The sequence below is a fragment of the Eublepharis macularius genome, chromosome 8, assembly GCF_028583425.1.
Source record: "Eublepharis macularius isolate TG4126 chromosome 8, MPM_Emac_v1.0, whole genome shotgun sequence".
NCBI classification, from domain to species: domain Eukaryota; kingdom Metazoa; phylum Chordata; class Lepidosauria; order Squamata; family Eublepharidae; genus Eublepharis; species Eublepharis macularius.
The window spans coordinates 24,688,420-24,700,603 of NC_072797.1; the positions used below are offsets into that span (position 1 = coordinate 24,688,420).

The 12,184-nt window shown below is 42.3% G+C and overlaps 1 protein-coding gene across 5 annotated transcripts in view; it reads right to left on the bottom strand.

The window, feature by feature from the left end:
• Positions 1 to 12,184, bottom strand: part of FYB1 (FYN binding protein 1) — a 74,407-nt gene extending 62,223 nt beyond the window's left edge. For all 5 annotated transcript variants that reach the window (XM_054987104.1, XM_054987102.1, XM_054987103.1 and 2 more), the window contains exon 1: positions 12,119 to 12,184. In XM_054987104.1, the coding sequence (XP_054843079.1) occupies positions 12,119 to 12,121 (3 nt within the window). In that variant the 5' untranslated portion in view covers positions 12,122 to 12,184. The remainder of the gene's footprint in view (positions 1 to 12,118) is intronic.

The following is a 12,184-nucleotide window of genomic DNA, read 5'->3' on the forward strand; positions in this document are numbered from 1 at the left end:
TATCTGTGAATTAGAACTATGTCTTGGGGAACTAGATTTTGGAGAGGGGGGAGCCATAAGTTTTGAGGCATCATTTTAAGATAGGGGGAACCCCCCCCCCATCTTATAGCAAGGTCAAGAAATGCATTGGAAAGGTTGGTCATATTTCCCAAACTTTTGATGCGTCTATGAACCCCCCTAAAGCAGATGGAACTTTCCTGCAATAAATTGTGCTCCCCCCGCCCCCATCCCGTCTACCTCATTAATGAGAAAGCAGCTTGGGGGAAATAATTTTGAATTGCAAAAAAAGTTACTAGAAATGAAAGGGTACACAGGGTTTTTTAAAAAAAATCTTTCTTCCTTCAATACATCTTGCATCCTGCCTGGCTGATTTTGGCATTAAAACATACAGAGAAACAAAAATAGAATTCCATCTTTTACACCACTATTGATCAGCAATATACACAATACTTTCAGGAATGCCTAGTTGTGCTTTTTTCTTAAAGGACATGACACAGGATGGCTGAGAGAAAATCCAGAATATAGTCAGCATTTTGTTTTTTGTTTGTACCAGTCTAAGTTTTTCCCTGGATATTCCATGTAGTTTTTTTGGTAAATAAATAGTTCCTGCTTAACAATGATGTGTGATGTCTTAAATATATGATTTGCCCTATTGGGAAAACTCAACATACTGAGGGACTGCATGTATACTATGATTGCCAGCACTGGCTTAGGAAATTCCTGGAGATTTGGGTGCAGTACTTGTGGAGGGCAGAGTTTGGGGAGGAGAGTGGGTTCAGTGAGAATGTGATACCACAGAGTCTCCCCTACAAAAGCTTCCATTTTCTGTAGCCTGAAGATCAGTTGTAATTCCAGGAGAACTTCAGTCCCCAGCTGGGGCTTGATAAGCTTAATGTGTACTCATGGTCTACACAAAGGGTTGCCAGCCCTCCTCTGGGGGTGGGAGTTCCCTTGCCCTCATCCCATGTCCCCCTGCAACTGGCCAGTGGGAGAAGAAATGGCAAGAAATGCTGGGGGAGGGGGCATTGCCTGCTGCCAGGGCATTTACCAGTGACATACTGACACCACCTGTGAAGCACTGATGTTACTTCCCGTACTTCTGGAAGTGATGTCATCACATTGCTGGGTGAAGTGCTGATATATGGACAAAAACCATACAGTTTTGCAGAAACACTAGAGCACTTCTGGTGGGCCAGCAACATGATGAGGGCACTTCCAGAAGTGACATCAGCTTATCACTAGCAGCATCATTACATTGCTGGTGAGTGCTCTAGAAGCAGGTAAGTTCTGTACCCCCACCTCGCACAGTCCCCTTGCCCTCAGCCAGTTGCCAGGAGACCTAGCAACACAAAACTTTCCCATTGGGGAAATTGCAGCTTAGTGGGCCATTTCAGTCCCCCTCTTGCCACACAACTCAGTCCCAGTATGAATCAAACATTGCCTGCCTAGAAATTCAGTTCCGAGCACACATCTGGTTGACAGGACAAAGGGCAGACAAGGGATTCCAGGGCCACCTCCCAGCAGTTTGCCTGCTTGCCCACTGGTCGCTGGGGATGTACCTCTATACTAAAACGTTCATAAATTCTCATGGGGAGGAGAGCCATTTTTAGAAGAAATATGCAAGGGAGGGAAGAAACTTGTGGAATAAAACAGGAGAATTTCATAAGGACAAAGCATTACAGCACTGTCTATTAAAATGAGTAAATACTGGTTTTTCAAAATGATGTTTTTATCATTAAAAGTTTTTTTTATTTTATTTACTTATAAACATGTTCAAACTGCTTTTCTTCTTAAAAATAAAACCCCAGCTATTGCCATAGGAATTAAATTTTCCATGCTTTTACGCTTCTAGGTTTTACTGGCTGGTTTTAATGGTAGTTGATTTTCATGATGTTTTGTTTTATGGTTTTTCTTTTCATGTTGTGAACTGCCTTGAGCAGGTCTTTCAAGAAGCATCATATAAATGTCTTAAATGCACAAGGACATAAATTCACTTAGGCCTGGCTTGCAAATAAAAAATAATACTTAAGCATTTCTATAGAGCTTTGAGCAATTCACGCAAGTTTTTGATTTATTTGAGATACAGACTATTTTCTGATTATTAAATATGTAATTATGACTCTTATGTAAATTGTATTAGTTGTGTGGAGATGTATTCTTTTCTTGTGTATGTTTATATAAAATTAGATTAGAACAATTTCTTTAAAAAATCACTTCAGGCTGATTTTTAGGCTCCTTATTCAGAGTCTTTCCACACATGACATCTGACATGTGAAGAACACGTGTCAGGAGATGCAATGTTAGCCAAGAAGGGTAGTTTAAAAAGACAGAGCCGGCAGCAGGGCAGAGGCTTTGCTATACACTGGAGCTGTGTGAAAGGGCTGTGAAATGCCAGAAGAGAAATTTCAGCCCACTATAACTTCTCCAGGTCCAAATCCAGCTCTGGAAGGCAGCTCCAGCTGTTTCCATTCCTCCTTGCTCCCTGGTTGCGATCCCACACAGTTTGAGACTGGAGAGGTGAAACTGACAGAATCTTTTGGGGAGGTGAAGATGAAATTAACAAACCCTTTGAGGAATGATCTCCACCAGCTCTGTCTATGCTTCGGTGTTTTGTGTAGAGAGACTCATAGTGTTCAGGGCATTTCATCCTCACCGTGTTGTTGCAATGCTTGCAACAACTTTGTAAGGTATTATTGCATATTGTAGCAATGCTGACTATAGAGACAAAATTTTTGAACCAAGATGTTCAACATCATAAAACTCATTGTCTTAGCTCCGAAATTATAGCATCCATGAATAGTCGCAGCCACTTGGTTGGCTGTGACCTGATTCTGTTGAAAAATACTGTGTTTGCTTTGATGACAAGCTCTTTGGATCATAATTTTCCTTTCCCTTTCAGTTGTGTGAAAGTTGTCATTGCTGGAACTTGGTACTGAAATCCTCTCAGCTGTTGTTATTCTACAGCTTCCTTGTGCTTCACAGCTGAAACAATCCGCTGCTGTCTTCCTCGTAATAAACCTCATTGCTGGGTTTTGCATACAACATTAGGTGGCAAATTTATGACCCGAAAAGAAAAGGAAAGGGCTGTTTGCCGTACTAAAGGCTAAGCTGGTTTTCATATGATTCAGGAAAATGGAAATATTCCCTCCTTGGCAAATAGCTGAAACGTTACAGACCAAACACAATTCATTTTTTGATTAGAGTGCACAAGACCATGTGTACGAAATAGTGGTCAAATCTTCTCAGATGAGCAGATACATGACAAACAGATTTTTAAGAATATTTGTATTTGTATTATTCAGGTATACTTATATACATGACTACCAGTTGTTTATATGACTCCATGTTGTTTGTCACCTGGTAATATTACCCCTGTATAATGTTTAAAAGGCCCCTTAATAAGGATTTCTTACTAGTACTCACAATAGTTCATAGAACTTGGTTGTCAAAAAGGTGAGTATCCTTAATTTCAAAGAAACATATTTTATGTTGTGGAGCCTGGGTCATAAAAATGCAGTGCAGAGCAAAAATATAATACTTTATGATAACCCATATTGAAGTTGTTAATATTTGAGGTTTGCAACATATCGCTAAAGCTGCACTCCACTTCCTTGAGCAACAGGAAATTACATGCCACCTTAGAGCTCATATTTCCTATCTTTTGGAGAAAACAGGATTGGAGTTAGGATTAGGGTTGACAGCCTCCATGGGAGTCTTGGAGATTTCTGAGAATTACAACTAATCTTGGACTACAGAGTTCAGTTCCCATGAAGAAAATGATGGCCTTGGAGGGTGGACTGAATTAGGAGGTCTATGTCCTAGTTTCAGAGGGCATGTAAAGTGGACTTGCCCCCCCTCCCCAAGTCGGAATAAAGAGACAGACAACAGAATTGGGATATAAAGGGCCATTTTATTGAATAACGACAAAATAATTTGGACTGCGGCAAGGGCCTAACTGGTGGTACAGGTTCTGGGGTCATCCTTGGACCTCCACCCTGACCTGACTTGATGAGCCACCCTCTGCCCTGGGTGCGAGCCGTCCCTCATATGGCCGTGTCCCAGCCTGGCCAGGCAATGTGGTTCCCCCTTAAAGCTCCCCCCTGGCCCTCCCAGAAGAAATTAGGAGGTCTATGTCCCAGTTTCATAGGTAAAGTGGAATTCTTTACAGGAGGCGTTGGCTCCTCAAGATGGTTGTTTCGTGAGGTGCCTTCTATTTTAAAGCTCCTAACCCCACTTTTATTTTCTTGTTTTTAACAGTATGCTTTTGTATTGCTGTTATTGTTGCCTTGGGTATCTGGAAGAAGTGTGGGCTTATAAATGTTTTAAGTAAGTAAATAAAGTTTTGTTCCTCATACTCAAATGAGGAATTTTTCACCTACTATTCTTTTCTCTTACCTCCTGGAGTCAGTTGACTTGAAGGAGAGAGGAAGGAAGGGCAGGGAAAGGGGAAGAAAGAAGATTAACCAACACAGCTGAACTTCTGTTTCTCAAGTTAACCTCTGTTTTACTGATACAGAAGAAGAAGATGGAAAATGTTCTCATAATACACAGTATGTGCAGGAGGTTATGCAAGCTGTGAGGTCACCTAACTGACTGGTATGAGTGACTTTGATTTACACTAGTTAAAGTTTGGGGGCTAACATTTCTAACTGATTCTACATGATTATTCTAGCTACATGATTATACCCACTAAGCGTCTTTCTGAAAGCATGGATAAGAATCTAATGACACCTGGCTGCAACACATTTCTATGCTGTACCCATTTTCTTCTCCAAACAAAGACCCCAAAAGTTAAATGGAATGTACTCCATAGACAGGATGCATAGGATTCTACCTTGAATTCACCATTAGGGATTACAAAACATGTTTCAATGAATGAAAAACAGTTTGGTAAACAATGGTTGGCTTCTGGATCCTAAAGAACAGACATGAAATACATGAAATGGTCATAGATTAACTCGATCATTGGTCTATCAAGGTCAGTATTGTCTACTCTGGCTGGGAAAGGCCTTCCAAGTCTTCAGGTCTTTCACATTGCCTTCTCCCAGGTTTTTTTAAACTTATGATTGCCAACCTCCAGGTAGCACCTAATGTTCCCCTGGAATTATGACTGATCTCCAGACTACAGAGATTAGTTTCCCCTGGAACTAATCTCCCTCCCCTCCTCAAATTCTGCCCTCCCTAGGCACTGTTCCCAAATCACCAGGAATTTCCCAAGCTGGAGTTGGCAACCATATTTATACTGAAGATGCCTAGGACTGAAGTTGAGATCTTGAGAATGCAAAATATTCTCTACCACTGAGCCAAACCACCTAAGAGTTATGCTATAACTAGAGTTGCCATCTGATATTTCTTGTCACCAATCTGAGCAACTGCAGGAGGAAAAAAACTGGTCGTGGGAAGACCTGGCAGTGACATCACATCTCTCTAGGAATTGGCCCAAACTCTGTGGTAAAACCCTGGACTTTTTGGTAATTCTTAGAGAGGATTCATGTCACTTCTGAGTTTTCCCTGAAGTGATGTCATGCTGATGGCCACTCCCTCCCCATTCCATGAACCTGTCCCTCAATCTCCTGCTGGTTGCCAGACTGGTCTGGAAAACCTACCTATAGCCAGTATTATATTTACATCAACCCAATATTTCAGAAGCTTGCATACTTTTACATCAGTCTAGCCCAGCCCATATAATTGACAATGTTAAACTCCTCCCACTCTATGCTCTTTATCCCTTTTTGTCCCACATGAACCAAGTGCCAACAAAGGGCTGCTCACACGGGTTAATAGTAACAGAGACTTAGACAGAGCCTTGCCCCATTATGACCTCAGATACTTTGCTTGTATCCTGGCTGATGCAGGATACAATTCTCTGCCCGTGTTTATGCAGAGAAAAGGTTAAAGAACCATATGTCTATATGTTTCATCCGGGCACAGCGAGCGGTAGCGCCAAAGTGACAAAAATTGAAATTTGGCCTTAATAAAACATACAATGGCTGACCAGCTCCCACTTTAGGTGGGCCAATAAAAGATATCATTTTATCTACTTCATATTTCTAAATCCAAAATAAGCACAATGAAAGAACGTCGCCAGCTTCAGGTATGTTAAGGTTTTCAATTACCATTCACTTTGTTTTGCCGATGAATAGTTATGAGCGAGGGAGAAAAGTGGGGGTGGAGGGGAGCTCACAACACTGACTAAGCTTATTGTAGTTTGAGCATAATCTTGCAGAATGTAGTCGGGGGGGTGGGGTTGGTGCCCTTTTGTATCATTTCTTTCAATTGGACTCCCTTTCACTGGGTTATACTTCAAGGTCGAGCACGAAATGTGTTACACAAGACACTTGTCTGTGACTGGACTGGAATCGACGATTCTCGTTTTGGTGACATGATCCATATATTCAAGGAAATGAGAGAAGAATATTATGCTGAAACTTTCTTTTGGAAGAGATTGCTAAGGATGTGTGTGAAATCTCTGCTTCATATCTCATGCCCGCCATAAACACATAAACGCAATATTTTAGGCAAAAAACTGCTGTATCCTTAGCATAAGGTCCTCAACTGTAATGCAAGTGGAATTTAGATTAGGGCCAAGCTACAAGTGACGAATTACACTTGAACAGCAAGTGAATTGAGTGGAGGGCAAGTGAACAGGGAGAAATACACTTGCTGTTCAAGTGTCATTCGTCACTTGTAGCTTGGCCCTTAGCCTACCTTACGGAGCTGTTGTACTGATTAAGATTCTGAAGATGAACTACGCCTGTTGAGGATGTCAAAGGACTTTTTACAGATGTTATTGTCTGGTTTTAATGTTTTGCAACACTTTTCTCTGCTGACTTAGGCTGGATATGTGTCACCATGAAAATGACAGTATAAGAATGTTTTAATAAATTAATTAATAAATTAATATCATTGCCTCCAATACCAATTAAAACCAAGTTACTCTATCTAGAAAGAGGCTGATTTGCATTCAAACAACGAAGTCCAACCCTCTCTCCATTTTCAGATTTTCATATGTAAAATACTTGTTCACTTGTGTGTGCAGGTTATTTGCCACATTCTCATGGATGCACATAACTATTTCCTGCCCTAAACTAAATGCAAAGTACATTTAAATATGCTCTTTGCAGAAACAAAAGTTCTCCAAGGTTGTGGATGGGAAATGAAGCACTTTTATAGTACAATCCATTGTAGTGGAAAACTGGTTATGCCTATGTTTGAGCGCTCCAGTTTGTCACTGTAGGGTTACGTTCAGATATTTTTATACCCATTGCTACATTTAAAGTCCTCTCCCCATATCATAATCTTTCAGGTTGCAACATGGTCCCACCTTCTCACTTCACTTTTGCTGGATCGACTGTGTCTTTGTACTGTCACAACTCCTGAAACATGCAGACCCTGCTCAAGCCCACCAATATATGCATCACAATTTTTTGCTACAATGAATGGCGGCTGAATGTATAAACTGATTTTATTTATTTAGAAAAAGTTTACGCTGCCTTTCCAGAGAACCTGCCTGAAGCAACTGAATAAATAAATATTAAAAACAAACTATTAAACGTTATTAAATAAAAACCTAGCATAAAATCATAGACCACTGAGTAGAGATCCCAGGTCCCCCGGTGGGGTGGGGGATCCCCTGCTCCCAGCCTCTGCCCCTGCCGCCACTCATCTGGCTAGCAGGGGGGAAAGGTGGGGAAACATGCCTCTTGGGTGATGTAATTGTACAGGGCCTGGGAGCTCTCCAGTGCTTTGCAGTGGGCTGAATTGGACTCCAAACAGGGCCAATTTGAGCCAAAATACAAGGTGAGTGCCAGATACTCCCCTTCCTGCTGGGAGGGTAAGGGAACCTAGCAACCCTACCACTGAGCAGCTAAAAATAAGAGTTTCTAGACTAAAACACACTAAAATGGTGCTAAAAGTGTAATCCTTTAATTAAAAATCTGTGTGAACAGAAACATTTTGGGCTGGCCCTTAAAAGAGAGCAGCGTAGGCACCAGCCAAATGGCTAGAGGAAGCAATGTGCCACTACAGAAAATGTCCTATTTCTGGTTGCCTCCTGCCTTACCTCTGAAGAGACAGAGCAGGGCTTGTGTGGTAGGTCTTAACTAGTGGAATGGACCATGAAGATCATAATTTCTGAGATGATATAAGCATTTTATCTGTGGTGTCTCATTCACGCCCATGATGCTGCAGAGATCAAGTGATGGACATCCATGTGTGAACCTGTCTGAGGAAATTATGAGTGAAGTGTCCAAGGCAGAGCAGCACAGCTCACAACACTCCATGGTCTGTTGAAAGCAAATCGAGGTGGCTTAACTGCCTATTTTAGCCCTGGAATCCTCTTCTTGAAATCACATTTTCTACCAAACGTGGGGCAAATATTCATTTCTTTAACTTTACCTCTTGCCTTCACGAATGTGGTTGACCTTGTTAAGAAGATCACAGAGCATCCCTCAAGGGCTGTTCCTGCTCTTACCTCATTAAAATTTGGCTACCATTCAGACATTTGTTGCTATTAAGTTCAGGGATCAATAGCTGACAAATCACCTTATGGGAAGCAATTATGGACAAGGGAACTCTCCACAAGGAGTTATAATTGTGAAAAATACATGTACCTGTTTCCATCCTTTTATTTAAGTTGGGTACTTCCATAGGTTGAGTTCTGGCACAGAGCAGTTAAGTACAGTGTGGATTTGCAGGAGAAACAAAAGAGATGAGACTTCTGAGGTTTGAAAAAAGGACTTTAAACATGACACAAGCTTTCACTGACTCACATCAATGGCCCACCTCATTCTGTACTGTGTTTGTTAACTGGCAGCTGCACTCCAAATCCTCAGACAAAATCTTTCCCACCACCAGCTACCTAAGATCTGTCACCTGGAGACATCAGGGGCTGAACCCAGGCCCTTGTCTATGCAAGCAGGCACTCTGTCACTGATCCACAGCCCTTCCCAAATGACCTTCCCAGCCTCCTATTTGGCAATCTAATGTAACATGTTAATGCCATTTTACCGAAACATTATTTGTATTAAGCAAAATAGGCAAACTAGCTGAGAGGAAACTCACCAGCTTATGATACATTTTCCTTGACCCTGAACAATATGCCCACCCTTGTTGCAGTCATGTTTACAATATGTTAATTCTATATTTGGCCATATTCTGTTATGTCCTGCTAACCACAGGCTGTGGTGGACACCAGTGATAAGAACAAAGAAATGCTGTCAGTTTTCTGTTTTGCTACAGGTTTTCTTAGGACATTCCTATTGACTTTTCTTTATACTATTGTTTTACGTGATCCATACCGTTGGATCTAGTCATATTTTTTCGCTCAATCTCAGCCAATTCCCTTCACTACAGCCCCATCCCACATGGCTCTTAACCACACAGGATCCATGATCTCTGGGGATCATGGTGGTCAGGGGAACAGCCCACCCCCTTTTTTACCAGAGGCAAAGCTAGTTGGAGCCAGCCCATTCAGAGAACGCAATTTTAACATCTGCATTGCACTACGGTTTCCCAACTTCTAGAGTCAATACACATGGAAAGTTGCAGTACTGAAGATGCAACTGTGGAGGCCAGCCTTGCATTCAATCGCTTCATTCAAACAAATCAAACAAACAGAACCAGTACCAGAGGCGAGTTTGTACATCCCCTGACAACTACTTACATCTATATTAAATATCCAAATCAATTTTCAGAAACACAGATAGAGGTTAGGTATGATTCCATTAACGTTAAAATCACAGGCTGCAGTCCTAAGGACACTTCTAGTATTGCTATTGCTATGCTCTCCCTGCAGAGCAGGCTCAGAGTGGATTACATCAATGTATAAAAACAGGTAGCACAATAAAAACAATTTCAAATTATAAAATCTTGCAGCAGTCACATTGACCTTCCCTCACCAAAACTCATGGAGTGGGTGGCGAACTGACAGATGTTATACAGACTAGGGGGACAGTGTCACCCTCCTGAAAGGAGGCTGGTCGAAGAAGGAAGCAAGTTTTACTGAACTCATTAAGTTTTACTTCTAAGTAAACATGAATAGAGATGAGCACGAACAGCATTACGAACGCAAAAAAGCCCATGAACAGCCTGTTCAGCTGTTCGTGAACAAGCTGTTTGTGAGGCCCCATTCTAAATGAACAGGTGGTTGTTGCAAGCCTCATTTGTTGCTGTTCGTCAAGCCAGACAGTCTGGCACCTGCAATCAATTCCCACGGCAACTCAGGCAGGGATTGTCTGAACTCTGTCTGAACTCCTGCTGTTGCCCTGGAATCTCCAATTTAAGCCCAATTTCGCTTGATAGGCAGATCTGCCTTCCAAGTGTGGACTGGAGCTCCAAATTTGTTACAAGAGAAAAAGACCAGGGGGGAGAGGGGCTCCCAGCTCTGGCTTTCAGGGAGAGACAGCTGCTGTTAGAGAGACAGGGTGAGTGCATTGGAGCTTGAATTTTCTTTGTGTGTGGTGGGATAGGGATCTACCCCTTCCGGTTCCATGGCTGCTGCCAGGCTCTAGGGCCAAGCTATTATTTATTATTGGTACATTTCCTGCTGCCCGCTCAGGTAGGGTTTCTGGGAGTGGCGCGGTAGGGATCTTGATGGCTGGAGGAGAGCCTGCTGGCCCCCACAAACAACGAACAATGAACATGTTCATGACAGGATCACGTTCGTCAATGTTCGTTGTTCGTGGATGTTCTTTTTTTTTCTTTCTGTTCGTGCCCATGTCTAAGCATGAATAGGGGCTGACCCTCCTCCTGACTGCCATGAGAGTCAAGCACAAAGGCTGGTATCCAGTGTGATCCATGAGTGGAGTGGAATTGCCAAGTGAGCCCTTTCTGCCTCCTCTTCCCACTGCAGCCCCTCCCAGTGCAGAAGAAGGCAACCAAAATAATGAAAGGAGTTGAATGAAAGCACCTTTCTTATGAGGAAAGGCTAAAGAGTTTGGGTCTTTCCAGTTTAGGAAAAAAGTGACCAAGGAGGGACATAAGAGAGGGTTATAATATTATGCATGGGGTGGAAAAAGCGAATAGAGAAAGCTTTTTCACTTTCTCCCATAATAATAGAACTTGGGGCCAACCAATGAAGCTGATAGGCAATATGTTCAGGGAGCAAAGGAAACGCATCTTCACTCAATGTGGAATTCACTGCCAGTAGTGATGGCCATGAACAAAGATGGCTTTAAGATGGAATTAGATTCCAGGAGGAGAAGTCCATCAGTGGCAGTGACTAGACATGGTGAATAAAGGGAAGCTCTGTGTACAGAGGCAGCACATGCCTGAATATTACTGCTAGGAGGCAGTAACAGGGGAAGTCCTTGTTGACCCCTTCAATGTGACTGTATGAAGCAGGACCTGGACTAGATGGCGCATTGGCCTGATCCAGCAGGGCTGTTCTTATGACCCTGGGCTGGAGCTTTTTCCCCCTCATCCTAACATCAGTGGATTATCTCTTTTTTTAAAAAAAATCCATAATGTATGCTAAATGATACAATAGTATACAGACTGGAAAGAGCTTTTCTCTTCTATTTAAAGCTATACTTGAGCCTTGAGAGATCTGCTGATTAATCATTTGAGCTCCTTGAATCTGATAACTGGTTATTGGAGAGAGATTTCACAAAACCCACACAGAAGTTATGCCTGTTTGCCACTGTGGATCGTTTTGCCTGTGGTGTTTTCAGAGAAGAGCAAATTTGTCTTCCCTGGCTGCTTTTCTGGTTTGAAAGATCAGCAGGTTCTACAGCAGACTTAACTTGGGATAGACCAAATTGAACCAACCCACAGACGAGCAGTGAACAGTGTCCCACCAGCCTCACTATACCTCTCAGTATTAAAACCAGCCCATTACTGCAACACCTCCAGTTTATACCCAGCAATTAGCAGACCACAACCCCTGGCTGGTGGGAAGCATTTGGCTTGGTGGTCACAACTTGTGCAGCCTGACTGACAGGCAACTCGGAACAAAAGATCTGAAAAGTTTTGAGGCACACCGCACTGCTGGATAGTCCAAGAGGTGGAACTGAAATTCAGATTTCAGCCCTGAACTGCTTCCCAAACAGTCACAACTGTTGTCATTTTAACTTTTCCCTCTACTTTACTGAAAACAGTTATAAGATTAGGCACTTACCATGGCTGATGAAATCCTGTGTTCACAAGCCTGCTAAACAATGTAGTGTTACAAAGGGAACATTTT